Genomic DNA, 15,584 nt, shown 5'->3' with positions numbered 1-15,584 from the left:
TCCACCACGCATAAGAGTACTCCGTGTAAACTCTTCACTTGTCAAGTCCCCAAGAGGTCTTGCAGAAAACATTCGCTGATGAGCGAGACTTTTCACAGAAAGACATTGGCTTATGGATTGGATTGTGGTGGGTTATGGTATACACAACAACAATTGTCAACTCTTCGGCAAGCCATCATACTCTTATAAGATGAGTCATGTAGAACTGGGCTCGGGCTTTCTCTTCAAAAAGTCCTAGTGAGCCCAGACACTCAGCCATGTTTACGGTAAATGAATCTTTTGAAGCAAAAATATTCTGCCGAGAGCACGATGGTATCAGAACGAGTGACATGTCTTGTGACATGTAGCTCGCAATTTTCTTTTCTCCCCCTTGCAAATTTCTGTTTCGGCCTTCACATAACCTCGCCAGACAGGCACATCATATAGTCCAGGTGTTTCCGAAGCCACCTATGAATTCTTTCCATTGGCCTCTTTGATTCACAGATCCCTCACTCGACCTAATCATCGTACTCATGTCCCACAGATTACGTTACAACGCACCAAGCATATGTGTAATGCGAGGAATAATACCAATCTGCGAACTGGGTTTTACCACAGTTGCCCCTTGGTACATGTATGCTCTTCCCTCCTCTTGATATTTTCCTCTCTACATACGCACACACTTTGGGTTGTCTCGAGATTTCATCATGAAACCTCAGACACAGCAGCAGACGCAGGACGCAGGACATTGAGTGGAAATCCCATGCTTGTTTACTCCCGACCTGCGACCTCTGCAGCTCCCTTAGTCATACACTGTATCTCTTTATGTTTCCTTCTAACCAGTTTGCAAGCCACAATCCCATCCGTTGACCAGATTTTGTTTTTCTCTTGTCGAAAATCAGGTCCTCACAATACCATGTTGACTGCCTGTTATCGCCTCGAACACGGCCGACCCCGCCCTCCTCTGCCCACGCATGAAAGACTGTTCATTTCGTTTCCACATTCCCAGATCGAAAATCCTACACTCGGGTTGTAAAGGGCAAGAGCGAGAGCAGCATCAATATTTATCGTCTGAGTTTATACAACCTTGTGCTTAGTGTGTAAGGCACACACACGACGCCAGACATCCACGGCCTTTCACCCGCTTTTGTTTTGACGTGTCACTCAGGATATGAACGCAAACCCCAGAAGGAGCAGGCATAAAATAAGCCAGTCATCCATGCAAACGTTGAAATAAAGATTTCGAAGGACCCGGAAGCGCGTTGTGTCGAATTTCCGCGATTTGAGAGATACGTTTTCTTGTAGAGGGAGATTTTGAGAGTAGGGATGAGTCTGGCGCATTTTTGGACATATGAAAGAGACTAAGGGATTTTTACATGATGAGATATGGAGATGGTGGGCATCATCAAAAATCGGGAAACACGTTTTTGAGGACCAGGAAGCACGAGTGTGGTGTGAAAAAGGAAGGGAAATGAAAAGATCAACGCTTTGTATACCTAACCCCAGCCCTATACAATTCTTTTGCTTCCTGGAACACATCGACCCAACCAGTTTCCCGCAATCACATGTCTCGAAACCACCCACTAAAGCGCCACGCACGAACGCCAAATATGCGATGGAAAACTACCCCCATGTGCCACCCCCACCCCTCCCCGCCCTTCTCTGCGCACTCAATCTCCAATCATCCTCGCCTGCAAACTTGTTATGTAGGGGCTGAATCCTCTCCGCTTTCTTCCTCTTACTTAGCTTATCCGTTGGCGCAACCTTGAAAAACGTCGGCGCAGCCTCAACCAACCACTTCGGCTCAATCGCAGAGCAAACATGCATATACTCCTTCGTCGTCTCGACCAAGGAATGATAAATCACGTGTTCAGCTGGCTTACCGAAGAGCGCAGATGAAGGATGCAGGTAGACGGGTGTCCCTTCAACCAGCGTCTTGTAGCCTTCGGATGGGTCTTTACGCGCCGAGTTGCGGAAGAAGCCGCTGCAGAGGGCTTGCCGGACTTTAATGGTGTTGCGACCGCAGGAGACAACTTGGTGTTTGTGCCTGGCCATGATTTGGAGGAGTTGGTTGCGGACGTCCCTGACGCGCTGCAGGTTGCGGGGCATGATGAAGTTTTCGTGGCACCAGGGTGTGCTGAAGCCGCCTGCTTTCCAGCCGTTGTAAACGTTAAGAAGGGTGATATGGTCGCCGGAAGGATCGTTGAATTTCTGCTTCTTTTGGTCGGCTTGTTGCTGCTTGTCGCGTGGGCGGTGGAAAACGTTTTGGGTGGCACTTATCATGGCGACGATGGTGAGGACTTCGTCGGAGCATTGGAGGTCGACGGACCAGATAAGTGATTTGGAGAGAGCGGGGTCCATGGGGAAATCGGCCATTTGGCGGCCGAGACGAGTGAGGAGGCCTTCGTCATCAAGGGCACCGAGTTGGTATAGCTCCTCGAGGGCTGTAAGCATGGTATTTGTTGGAGGTGGGTCCATAAAGTCAAAGTGAAGGAGGTCATTGATTCCCATGGCTTTGAGCATGAGAATCGTGTTCGACAGGTTCTGGCGTTGAATCTCAGGAATTGTAGTCGGTAACATCTCGTTTTGGAAGGCAGCTTCAGTATACAATCGGAAGCATTTTCCTGGACCGGTTCTGCCAGCTCTTCCACTTCTTTGACGAGCTTGTGCTTGCGAGATAGGTGTGATTTGCAATCGGTCCATACCCAACTTTCCGTCATACGAGCTTTGTTTGACAAAACCTGGATCCACAACGTAATAGATCCCGTCAATGGTCAAACTGGTCTCGGCGATGTTAGTGGCAATGACGACCTTACGTGCACCATTAGGCGCTGGCTCAAAGATACGCGACGCGACTTCTGAGGGTAGCGCTCCATAAATTGGCAGAATCATAAGCTCAGGTACATTGGGCCCTAAAGCCTTCATCCGCTCTGAAATGATTTCACAAGAGGAGTCGATTTCCTCCTTACCAGTCAGGAAGAGCAAGATATCACCTGGCGGCTCTGTCAAGTGAATCTGCATGACCGTCACCAGCGCTGCATCCAGATAATCTGACTCTGGCTCTCGGCTGTACATAACCTCGACCGGGAAAGTTCGCCCTGGAATTGAAAAGATGGGACACTTGTAAAAGTACTCCGAGAACTTATCGGCATCCAGCGTAGCGCTAGTGACAATAAGCTTCATGTCTGGTCTTCGCTTGAGTGTCTTCTTCAGCAATCCAAACAACACGTCTGTAGCGATTGTACGCTCGTGCGCTTCGTCAAGCATGATACAGCTGTACTTTGACAGCATAGGATCTAAAAGAATCTCTCGCTGCAGAATACCGTCCGTCATGTACTTGATCTTAGTGTCTGGCGACGTCTGATCCTCGAATCGAATGGTGTAACCAACTTCGTTTCCGAGCTTGCAGCCAACCTCCTCGGCAACACGTTTGGCGACACTCATAGCAGCGACACGTCTAGGTTGCGTACATCCAATCATCAATTCATTAGCATAGCCTGCTTCTGCAAGGTACTGGGTCATCTGCGTGGTTTTTCCGGATCCTGTGTCACCAACAACGATCAAAATTTGATGGGCTGCAACCGCCTCAAGAAGTTGCTTCCGAAATTTGAAAACGGGGAGAGATTCCCGTTGCTCCTTGATGCTCATGTTTGTACGCTTACCAAACGATGTGTCTTTGCTTCCAGCTGAGATTTTCTTCCATTCTGGGAGTGCTTCGGTGGGCTGATTTGTACGGGTATTGCGCAAATCGCTGGCAAATTGTCGTTGTTGTGCCATGGGATCGTTCCACTGACTGCTCAAGTCGACATTCGCGGCTTCCTTGGCAGCCTTTTCCTGGGCTTCTTGTTGTCTCAAATCTCTTCGTTCCTTTGCTAGAGTATCACCAGCCATGGCAGCGCGATTCAGCGACCCATCGGGTGCTTTGACGACTCGAATGGGCGAGAGTTCCAGCGACTGTTTGGTCTGGCCCGCCAAAAATGGTGGCTCCTCTTCTCGCACCTCGATATCGATGTCCTCCTCTTCTTCGAACCCTCCTTCGCCGTTGATATGCGCGTTGAATTCCTCGTCAATATCAGGGTAGTCAGATTTTGGTATCACACCAGATGCAATGAGTTGTTTAATTTCCCATCTCTCTGGTGATGTCATTCTCTTTCGCACGCCATTATGGCGACCGTTGAAGCCCTCTTCTACTACTGGCACAGCACTGTCAAGGCCAGGAATGCCTCCGATGCTCTGTGAGTTTGCGCCAGATGCCAAAGATGCAATGCGTTTGTTAGGTGCAAGGTCGTGACCTGTTCTTTGGTCCACTTCCTTCATGGACAGTGATATCTTGCCGCCTTCCATCTTGATGACCTTGACCTTGACTTCCTGCCATCTTGAAACGAGGTCAGACGGGTGGTTGACACGAGCACCTTCCAGCATCTGGGTCACGTGCACAAGTCCGTCCACTTTGCCTCTGACTCCCTGTAAATTCACAAAGACACCAAAGTCCTTGATGCCCGTGACCTTGCCATCGTAGACTTTGTATAGTAGTGGCTCGTCGTCGAGCTCTGGCGTCGGTGGCCGGCGAAACTCGTCAAGGTCCTCGTCCCGGTACTTTTTACGGCTCCGTTGCTTGTTTGAGGGTTTGACAGTCCTGGTGCGTCCAAACTCGTCCTCGAACACTAGCTCGTCGTTTCGCGTGTGGCGGCCCCGCCAGCTGTGTGAGCGTGACGGCGATTCCGAGGGTGACGGGTTCTTGCGCCTGTGTCGTTTGCTTCTGGCTACGTCGTCGTCGTCGCTATCGATTGGGCTCATGCTCCTCTTACGCGACCGCTCCTTGGGCTTGCCAGGGCCCTTCCCTGCCAGGCCTTCGAGCATGGCGAATGTGTCGTCGAGCGCATCGCCCTTTGTTGCACTCTTGGCCGGCGCATCGTCGGCAACGTCGTAGTTGACCTCTTTATCTGGAATCGCGAGGCCCTTGAAGACGCGTGTCTTGCGATCAGTGTCGTCGCCGCCACCCTGCCCGTTTGCGCCTGCCTGATTTCCATTTGCGCCCTTGCTCTTGTACTTGGGATGCAGCGTCAAGATCAGACGATCGATGCTCTCCACCAAGCTCTGGGGAAACTCTGCGCCCATGGCCTCGAGCTGTTCCTTGAAGTCTGCGACGCCTTTGCATTTCGCGTGCTGGTCGATGACGAATTCGGCGAGCGTCTTGTCTGATACGCCTACATGGTTTTGGATTTCGGACGTGACCTTGGACACGAGAGACAAGAACTCGAGGTTGGCGAGATCGTCCATGGCGGCAGTGTGGCCACACGGTGGGCCGTCTGCTGAAAGCGTGGTGAGTGAGGTGTAATCAAAAGTTCCTACAAGGCCGATGCGGCTCGTGTCGTATGTACCATGGTGCACGGGCCTGTGTTAGCGTACCTAGATACCTAAGAGTCGAAACATCCGGGGCTGACTATTGGGCTTGTCTCCGCCCTGCAGCTTTCTTTCTACCTGTCTCAACCAAGCCCTATCAATATCAGTATCAACAGGTGACTGTAAAGCTGTATTCAGCTGCTTTCCCGAGATATTGCAGATATATTGCAGTCGCGTCTTCGTCACGATGAGCCCCTCACGGTACTTCTCCGACGCTCGACTTCGAAAAATAGGGTTTTCTGCGGCCCTCATCACGCTCTTTGCGGAATACAACCTCTTTCTCATGCACAAAGGCACCCATCCTATGTCCGGCCGGAAAAGCAATGTCAGCGAATCGAACCAAAAACGCGGCGACGAACCTAAAGCCCAAATTACGACCCTGAACGGCCTACCGATACCACATTTTGTAAACCTTTTCAAAAGAGATTGAGTTCAATGGAAGCTCGTCTTGTATGCGAGACAAGTACGCCCTGGCCATATTAGGATCTGAGATGGAAATTGGCATAATTCGAAAGCTACTTCAGTGCACATGTGGATCTAAGACACAATCCAGCATACCGCGAGGCGGCTGGAGGTTGGCCATCACACTATTACACGGTTGAGCGTCACAATTTCGAGGAATTCAAGGACCAAAGTCAATCAGCAACCACCGTGGCTACAAGAATAGTGGTGTACAGCTAGAATCTTTGAAAACCAAGAGTTTGCTCTTTGAAATCGAATCCATCTCCGACTACAGTGCGGTATGGTGATCTCAATATCAGCAGTTTGGAACAATGGACAGCGATGTGAGAGAATTGAACTTGTCGTGGCCAGTAAACAGACTCAACGATGGCACAGATATATAGGTGCCCTCGAAGCCATCGTCAGCGCTTGTAAGACGTTCACTTCTATCGGCTGCAAGGAAATCAACTGTGTGTAACTGATACACGCTTTGGTTCCGAATCCATACCCCATGCCTGACTTGTCAATGTTCCATACGAAGAAACTGCACTGGTATTTGGATTTGACAGAACGGATCAAGGCGTTGGTGTCGCAATATGGCGATATCACTCATGCTACCATATCGGGTTAGCGCTTAATTTCACCGACATCAGCACAGACAAAAGACTCAAATGTCGTGTGAAGATGAGCATCAGCCCTGGGCTCAAGATATGGAGATGGATTGGGATCAAGATATTGTCAAACAGTCTATACGAAATAAAGCTTTGCCATAATCCAGGAATTCACAATACAAACCAACTCCTGAACAACCATGTCGGATTGCAAGGCTCTGTCTCAACGTCTTGATCAAAATTCTGATTACAAATCTACATTAATCACCCAAAATGAATGCATATGTCGCCATTCAACCCCAGACCTGACTCCATGGCTTCCGAGCTTGTTCGCCTGCTCCCTGAAATCGGTTTCCAATGTGAGCGTGTTACGCAATCCGACCTGATCGTTTCAACAGCTTCAGATGATGTGCTCACTCGATGGTGCAATCGGTCAACCGGAGTAAGCATGTAGATGTGCTGATGTAGTACATAATAACAGGTTGTAATATAAAGATTTCTCTCTTTTTTTCTTTACAATTACCAGTGTTTCTAAGGCTTGTAATGAAGAGATACGCTATACGACTTGTCGTTTAGCCCTATTTGAGCTTCAATTCCTACGTTCCATTTATGCACTCTGATCACACCTTTCGAAACTCCAGTACAGGCATACATGCGCTGACACTTTCGAGATCTGGACATTGCAATTCACACGTTCAATTGGGCTTAACTGTTCAACACACATCGCCACACAATGTCAACATGGCGCCGGGGCTCGTGGAACCTCAGTCTCAATCTCCCTACAACTCCACATCAGCCATAGCCCCTAAGAGCAAATCTGGAAGCGTTCACAACTACGTTCCTGGGCGAACCGTAGTCAAACAACACAACGAACCATACGAGCATGAAGACCTTCTGCCCGGCTTTCCAGAAATCAAGTGGTCTCCCTACAAAGACATCCCATATATTGAAAAGGGCAATCTTGGTGACACAAATTTCAAGCATCTTCTCGCCGACGCCACAGATGTCTTCGACTACAATTCCAAGATCGGCACTGAAATTCATGGTGTCGACCTAGCCAACCTTACAGATCTACAGAAGAACGACCTTGCAAGACTCATCTCAACGCGTGGTGTAGTCTTCTTTCGAAACCAGAAGAACCTCACCATTGATAAGCAAAGGGAATTAGGCCAGTGTTTTGGCTCCCCTGCACATGCACGCCACCACCGCGGTGCCACGACGAGAAGGTTTAGAAGACGTACACGTTATCTTCACTGGCGAGAACAACCCGGATCTACGAGCATTATTCACACAAACATTTCACTGGCACTCTGACGTACATCTCTCTCTCCATCCCATCCAATCACCTTTCCCATCAAACCAACCAGCTAAACCACCTAGGTGACCTACGAAACCCAACCTCCATCCTACACCTCGCTCAAACTCCTCACCGCCCCACCCCCTGGCGCGGGAGGCGACACTATCTGGTCCTCGCAATATGCAGCCTATGACATGCTCTCTCCCGCCCTGCAAACCTACCTCGAATCCCTCACCGCCCTGCACTCCGCTGACCTCCAAACCCAAGGCACCCGCGCCCTTGGCCGCGCCGTACGCCGCGACCCCATAACTACCGAGCACCCCCTCATTCGCACAAACCCCGTTACCGGGTGGAAGAGCATCTTCTTCAACCCAGGGTTCGTGACGAAGATTGTAGAAGTGCCGAAGATGAGAGTGATTTTGTGATTGCGTTGTTGAATCAGGTTGTGGCGACGAGTCCGGAAGTTCAGGTGAGGTTTAGGTGGGGAGAGGGGGATGTTGCATTCTGGGATAATAGGTGCACGGTATGTTTGTCCTTTTTTTCGAGACTTTCCCCTCTTCAATCACTTATAGTGGTGGACTGGATTGCTAATAATGTGTAGAATCACTCGGCTTCATACGGCTTTGCGCCTCATCGCCGTCATGCGGTATGCGTGGCGGTGCAGGCGGAGAGGCCGGTTTTAGACCCGCAAAGTAAAAGTCAGGAGGAGGATCTAAGTCAGAAGTTTGGGGTTCTCAGGACAAGTAAGGATGGGAGTGGGGTTGTGAAATATAACGATTGAGTTTGCTGCAAGAGTGGGTAGGCGGGTGAAGAGGAGCAATAGGTGGGCTGGAGGTCGAGTGGGTACCGTGGCTGCGCGCGTGATGGCCGTGTTCGCGTAATGGCCATTGTTGCAGGAAGGATACCAACCGGATCACGGAGCATCTTGATCCGATCAATCGATCTAATCCCTAATTAATATCCTTAATCCAGACCCCTATATAATTTATTATCTAATCTACTGCTAGCTTACTACTAAGTGCTAATATAGAAAAAGGAGCTCTAGTAAGAAAAGCTTACTTATTAATTACCCTCTAATAAGGGTAGCTAAAGATCTATTTACATAAGTCCTAGTATAGTAGATATAATCGAATAATCTATCTCCTAAATTATTCCTAAGCTTAGTGATTTAATTTTCCACAAGTTAGAATAATTAATTCCTATACCTATAGGGCTTATATAAAAGGATAAGAGAAATATATCTATCTTTCTATAGATACAGTGCTACTGAACCGTTAGGGAGAGTAACCCATTCAAACAAGGAGAAGGAGGAGGGCTTGGACGTGGTAGTAGATAACTTATGATAATCGAATTAGATTAAAAGGAGAATCAAGGGGAAGAAATTTACATTAATAAGATGTGTTGAAGAATCAAGTGTTAAGTTGCCTAATATTCTATCCTATAATCCTCCCCTCCTTTATACGTCCAACCCACCCAAGTTAGGTTTCAACCCATCCAACTCAGGTTAAACCTCATTTACAACCGAACCCTTCGTGCCACGGCACACTACCTACATATCTAGGGGATTTAGGCCAAAAGAATGTTTAGTCTAGGGGTTTTGCCCTAGGAACTAACCTAGGTAGGTACTTATTATAACTATAAATAGCTAAGTTATTATATAGCGCAGCCTGTACATATAACAAGCCCTAATTAGTTAGGTTATTCTACCTACCATGTTTCATGTAATAGGAGACCGGATGGTTCTAGTATATCTATTCTAGAAAGTCCCTGCGCTCTGTATGCTAGACTCGGTGAGTGGTTCTATTCTTATGCCTCTATTTAATAACTAGACCTAACCTTCTAAATAATGCTATACATTATAGACCTATCATAGTTAGCATAGACCTTAGAGGGAAGGTGTTTAGAGATTCCTTACTTCCCCATCAAACTTAAACACTCGTGTGGTACCTTCGTCAAGACCATCTAATTTAAAAATGAAAGATCTGCCATTTTGCGCGCTTATGGAATGGTGATGTGTTCTTGTAGGTTCTTCGCCAACGTAAATAGCAGACCAAAATGTAGCTTCTAGGCGGATCGGGGCATGAATAAAGATTTCGACGTATGCTGAATAAGTTCGACCGTCACCATCAGACCTCCAGGAGCGATAGTCGATGCGGTGGTCATTGTCAGGTCCCCACTGTCGGTAGGGAATTGTCCTCTCAGGAGGGGCTGGAGCTAGATGGGTTGAGCTGTATCTGGGGCCGCTAACTATTCCGCCTGCGACGTCCAGGTTGGCCTGCAGCACTGTCTGGGTACGGAGTGTGTCCAAACAGACATCCCAGAGTGATCCTCGTGGTTGTAATTCAGAAAATTCTTCTGAGCGAGGCAAGCAAAATGCGATTGTAAAGAAGAAAAAGATAACAAAGATTGAATGCATATTGCACGAGAGAGTATGTAAAAGTATAGATAGAGTTTTAGAATTCTGATAAAAATTCGTTCATGGACTGCCAACTTAAGAACCTATGATCGTGTCTTTATAGCGTGGGTATAATGGGCTAAAGCACTGTGCACTAGATGCTAGCCAGGGTCTGGCGGAGAAGATCCGGGAGGGTCCAAGAGGGGTCTAATGCCGGCATTTTAAATAGCGCAATATAAGTGGCACAATGTGCAGCGCGATATAAGTAGCACAATGTGCCGCGCAATATAAGTAGCACAATGTGCCGCGCAATATAAGTGGCACAATATGCTGCGTGATATAGCTAGCATAGTTGATAGGTATTGCAATATAAGAGGTATAATAAATAGCATAATATATGGGGCACAATAGGCCCCGCAATATAGGCAGCCCAATAGGTGGACTGTGGCGTAATTTAAGTGCATCTATGCAGGACCTTACGCCAAGCTTAACACACCGCGTAAAGTCCTTTAGCAGGTGGCATGATAGTAATATTAGTACAGAATAACACCGTGAACCTATAGCCTTGATTTACATTGTCTCTATATATATAGATCGAGAGTATTCGATCCTAAAAGTACCAGTTTCTTGAACCCTTTTCCTGCTTAACCTATTATTTTCTACCCTCTATGTATCTCTCTGCAAAACTGTTATCGTCCCTTTTTCTGCTCTGGTAAGCATTCACGGTCTGTGAGAACTGTTGCTGTTACAGCCTACGCTAACCATCCTGTTAAGGCGTCTTGGTGCAGCTGACAAACACCATTATTGTGCCTGCGTGACTAGAAAGGGAGGACCTATTAACGTACCTGCAACTCTTAAAATAAACAGGGAATGCAGCAATGCGCTTGTATTAGGTACAATTTCTCCCTAATCACGCCCTTTGTAATATTATTTACTGACATTTTGATAGCTCAGGACAATGGGCAATACTGGTACGGGGGGCATACCCCAGGCCCTCGCCATGCTGGCATATTTGTACGTCTTTTGTTCTAAATGACGAGCGGTATAATAGTCTAACATAAACTCAGCTTAGCCTCCCTGATAAGAGCAAAAGGCTTGATGGAGATTATATGCATAACCTATGTAAAGCAGCTGGTGCACCGGATAGCGCTTGCTTTAACTGCGATTTCTATCAGGAAGACGAGGATGGAGGCATCCTGTGTCAACGTTAGACGCATCGCTGATGTTGTGCCAATTTGTAACATGATAAAATTTCCCACACGTTCTAGGTAATGCTGCTTTCAATGGATCAAGCGACTCTTGGTGTAAGGAACACTATCTAGCAGTTCTATATAGCCTCATAAGTTACGTTTTGTTACTAAGCTTTTCTCTCTATAAGCGTACCTAAGCCTGTCGTCACTATGGTAGTTAACCACCGTGCTAGCTGTTGGCTAAAGGGCCATTAGTCCTGCAAGGGGCGTACACTTGTTAGATGTGCTCTATGGTCGCTCATTCCATTACCGTGGAACCATCGGCTTATACCTACTTGTCTCTGTACAGGGTTTTGGCCAGCAATCTACTATGGCTAAACCAGACTTTTTACATTCTCGCAGCAAGTGATCAACTCCATGTTCAACACGCGCGGGATGTGCAACGAGATTTCAAAATCCTGCGCTTGAAGTACTATTCGAGCGGTTCAATTTCGCTGTTCTTATGAATGGGCGGGCTATCTCTTCATGCCATGCCTTATTTATATATTTTGTAGTATGTGAGTGAATGGGGGTGTGTGTGATGGGGAGAGAAGGACAGGGTCCAGAAGTGGGTTTTATGTGTGCGAGCAGTGCAAGTTTTACAAATAATCCAGTTTGGATCCATGCTTACCGAGGCTGCGCGCGCTAGGGCCGTGTTCAACCTATTGCCACCCCAACACTATACCAAGCACCACAAATACAAGGATATTAAGCTACCTATAGTAGGTATTATTATAAGATATTTTAGAGTAGTAATATATAGTAGTAGAGCTATTATATACTATTTATATTAGCCTAGTAGAATAATATTCTACCTGTAACAATAGGACAGAATTGTTCGCCTATTGTTCCATGCCAAGTTAACCCTAACAACAGCCTAACTCGCAGATGTATATAGAGAGCAGCTGTGGAAATTTAGATTACTAAGGTTAGGAATAATTTAGGAGATAGATTATTAGATTATCTCTACTACGATTGGACTTATATATATAGAGCTTTAGCTACCCTTACTAGAAGGTAAATAATTAGTAAACCTTCCTTACTAGAGCTCCTACTTTTTATTAGGCACTTAGCAGTAAGCTAGCAGTTAATTAGATAGTAGGTTATATAGGGGTATTAATTAGGATTAATTAGATTAAGATACTCTATAATCTAGTTAATATCCCTCCTATAATACACCCCCTAGGTATAGGTAGATCTTTTATTATTATAGTTACGCTTATAGTTAGTAGGTAGTATAGCTAATTAGAGCGTTATATATCTAAAGGGTTAAATTAGCTTACCCTTTAGATACTAACTAGCGCGCCTTCCTTATTTAGCCTGCGCTTATATACTTAGATATTATCTAGACTAAGCTCTATAACTCTATCTACCTAACTATAATCTTTACTATAGCTTAAATTTTAAGATTATATAACCCTAAAGATCTAAACTATACCTATATCCCTACTAACCTATATCTTAGTTAAAGTTAAAAACTACTACTTATACTTGCGCTACCTATACTACCCTTATTACCTCCTGCGCTACTAAAGCTACTATTACTAAAGCTACTACTACTAAAGAAGAGTATACTACTACTAAGCGTAAGGCTATTATAGAGCGTGTAGTAGCTAAGTATATAGCTACTACTACTATAGTTAAGATTATAAAGCTAAGAAAGGGCGCTCCTACTCTAGCTCTTACTACTCTAGCTCTATATAAGGTTCTAGTTATAGGCAATAGTATTTACTTTATACTAGACAAAATAGTGTAGAGATAGCTATTAGTATAGTATTAACACAAGAATAATACTTATCCTCCTAAAACCCTACGCGAAGCGCAGGTTTTACGCACCTTAGTTACTAAGGCACTAAACTTAACTAGGGATGTGCCTAATTAACTAGAACACTATAAGGTGTCTTTATAATAGGATTATTATAGAACCTCCCCCTCTAGCTATAGTCCCTAGTAGTAACCTATAGCCTTAATAAAAACCTTACCTTATAGGAAAGGAAAAGAGTATCTATAGTTTAACTTATAGATGCGCTCTATAAGCGCTCCTTCTACGTGTTATATTTATTATAGGTGTATAGCGCGTGTATATTATTATACCTCTATATAGAGAGTTAGCTATTTACTTACTACTTAGTCTAGGGTCTAAGCTCTATATATTATAAATAAGTAAATACTTTATAGCTACTTACCTTAATCTCTAAGCACCTATAACGCACCTTAACTATATATCCTACGCCTATTAATATAGTTTACTATCTAAACCCTAAATATATTAAGAAGTTATACCTTTATAGTACCTAGCCCTACGCGTTTAACGTGCTAGCTAAGCGCGTAGATTAGGTAGCCCTAACTATAACCTACCTACGCTGCGCTTAAAATATTGCTAAGTAGAAAAAGGATTATAATATACCTAAGTATTATTACTATAAGCACTATACTACTAGTAACTATAATAGGTGTACTAAGGTTAGTACTAAAAGTTTACTTTAGGTACACTATAGCTAATTTCTATAGGTGCCCTAGGTAATAAATAGTTAATTAAATTATTTGTACGCCCTTTATACTAACTATAATACTATAGTTATAAATACTACTACTCTAAGGATAGACGCTAATATAATTGCTATAGGCGTTAAGCTTACACGCTACTAGCGCTAGTTTAACTTAGAGCTATTAAGCTACTACTATATTACTACCTATACTAGCACACCTTTAGGTGTGGCTACCTAGGTCCCTACTACTTTGCCCTAATTCCTTAGCCTAATCCTTATAGAGTAGTATTATATTATAGCTACGCTTAAGCAGATTATAGGCTACGTAGCTGTAACAATAAGGCAGAATTGCCTGCCTATTGTTCTATGCCAAGTCAGGCCTAATAAAGGCCTGACTCACTTATGTATATAGAGAACAGCTCGCCTATAGTTAGGATAGGCATGTTCTTCTTGTCCTTTCGTACAAGACCTATAGGTGTAGGAATCTTATCCTTTTCTGTATAGACGCGCACTCCTATATGCCTTTAAGTTGTATAGGATACCTTTTAGATACCCTACCTACCTAAGTTGTTATATTATAAGAAGAATATTATCCTAGCTAGTAATAGTATTTAAGAATATCGCATTTGTTGTTATTTTAAGCTACTAATTTAGTTCTAGTAGCTACCTAACCCTGCAACTCTACAGTTAGAATAGCTATTAGAACTTCTAATAACTAAAGCCTATAGGCTTAGACTTCTAGACCTATAGGTAGTGCTAGATTACCTTTAGAAAAATCGCGTTAGATTACGTTAAGGTAGAGACCTAGAGACTACTAAAAGCCTAGAGGAATTAGAGGCAAAGCTAATATCCTCCTATAACTAAACCCCCCTAAAGAAAAGATTTGTTATTCTTATTAACTACAAAATGTTAGACAAAGGTAAAGGAAGGGCATCTAGTTTAGCTACTTTTAAAAGCCTATTTACTAATAGAAAGAGATTAGATAAGGAAGACTTAATTAACAACGCCCTCCTTAAAGGACCTACTTCCTATCTATCTCTTAAGGTACCTTATGCTCCTAGGAAATCTTAAAGCAATACCTCCCTTAAAGATAAATATATATTAACCCTATCTAAAAAGGAGAGGTTAGAGGAATAAGTTAAGTAACTTACTAATTAGTTATACAACACCTCCCTCTATAAGGAGATATAGGGTACTACCTAACTTAGCTAGTCTTTAGCTTCTATATTAAACCCTATAGTGTATGCTATAAAAGCTAAGAGATAATCTAAAAAGACGCTAAATATCTCTACACTTAGTAATAGTGCTAACCCTACTTTTAGATAATAGCAAGCATCTATTTAGGATAGGCTAGAGATTAACGCTAATTACTACCCCTCTTCTAGAGCTTAGATAGCGTTAGTCTAGGGACACTGCTTAGGACTAGCAAGAGAATACTTAGAGCCACGTTACCTATCTAATTCCCTAAGTCTTTAATTCTAAAAAGCTAAGGAAATAATTACCCTCCTTTAAACTTACTTTATTACTAGAAATAAGACAGCTAAGAGTTAGACTATATTTAACTACCTGTACATAACTAATATAGAGACGTTCCCTGCTTTTAAGTTATAATTCTAGAGTCTTGCTATTAGAGGAGAAGTACCCTAATTAGAGTAGTATTACTACCTCTAGATAAAGATTACACCTTCCCTAAGGATGCTAAACCTTACTTTCTAATAGAATTAGCACAATAATTTTAAG

The 15,584-nt window shown here is 44.4% G+C and overlaps 4 protein-coding genes across 4 annotated transcripts; 2 read left to right on the top strand and 2 right to left on the bottom strand.

Moving 5' to 3' along the window:
* Positions 1–1,602: 1,602 nt before the first annotated feature.
* Positions 1,603–5,259, bottom strand: IAQ61_003711 (uncharacterized protein; the record flags this gene model as incomplete). Its single annotated transcript, XM_003837222.1, has 1 exon — positions 1,603–5,259. One exon carries the CDS (start codon positions 5,257–5,259, stop codon positions 1,603–1,605), a length of 3,657 nt encoding a protein of 1,218 aa, XP_003837270.1.
* A 1,478-nt stretch (positions 5,260–6,737) lies between these two features.
* On the top strand, positions 6,738–8,512 carry IAQ61_003710 (uncharacterized protein; the record flags this gene model as incomplete). The annotated part of the gene is made up of 7 exons (XM_066096071.1): positions 6,738–6,876; positions 7,011–7,481; positions 7,504–7,547; positions 7,608–7,749; positions 7,815–8,107; positions 8,128–8,254; positions 8,333–8,512. The coding sequence occupies exons 1-7, from the start codon at positions 6,748–6,750 to the stop codon at positions 8,510–8,512; spliced, it is 1,386 nt and encodes a 461-aa protein (XP_065953947.1). The 5' UTR covers positions 6,738–6,747.
* A 1,119-nt stretch (positions 8,513–9,631) lies between these two features.
* IAQ61_003709 (uncharacterized protein) lies at positions 9,632–10,147 on the bottom strand (the record flags this gene model as incomplete). The annotated part of the gene is made up of 1 exon (XM_003837219.2): positions 9,632–10,147. The coding sequence occupies one exon, from the start codon at positions 10,145–10,147 to the stop codon at positions 9,632–9,634; it is 516 nt and encodes a 171-aa protein (XP_003837267.2).
* A 532-nt stretch (positions 10,148–10,679) lies between these two features.
* Positions 10,680–11,921, top strand: IAQ61_003708 (uncharacterized protein). Its single transcript, XM_003837218.2, has 5 exons — positions 10,680–10,838; positions 10,901–11,019; positions 11,076–11,140; positions 11,194–11,575; positions 11,654–11,921. Exons 1-4 carry the CDS (start codon positions 10,795–10,797, stop codon positions 11,335–11,337), a joined length of 372 nt encoding a protein of 123 aa, XP_003837266.1. The 5' UTR covers positions 10,680–10,794; the 3' UTR covers positions 11,338–11,575; positions 11,654–11,921.
* Positions 11,922–15,584: the final 3,663 nt, after the last annotated feature.

This window comes from Plenodomus lingam (assembly GCF_022343315.1).
Source record: "Plenodomus lingam strain CAN1 chromosome Unknown contig_18, whole genome shotgun sequence".
In the NCBI taxonomy this organism is placed as follows: Eukaryota; Fungi; Ascomycota; class Dothideomycetes; order Pleosporales; family Leptosphaeriaceae; genus Plenodomus; species Plenodomus lingam.
The sequence above is the reverse complement of the archived record's forward strand: the minus strand, read 5'-3'. Positions and strand labels throughout refer to the sequence as shown.

Bases quoted from the DNA above. Each gene is read 5' to 3' on its own strand.
- IAQ61_003708 (XM_003837218.2), top strand. From the start codon at position 10,795: ATGTATCTCTCTGCAAAACTGTTATCGTCCCTTTTTCTGCTCTG. The intron at 10,839-10,900 runs GTAAGCATTCAC...CATCCTGTTAAG, and splicing joins TCGTCCCTTTTTCTGCTCTG to GCGTCTTGGTGCAGCTGACA. The intron at 11,141-11,193 runs GTACGTCTTTTG...ACATAAACTCAG, and splicing joins CTCGCCATGCTGGCATATTT to CTTAGCCTCCCTGATAAGAG.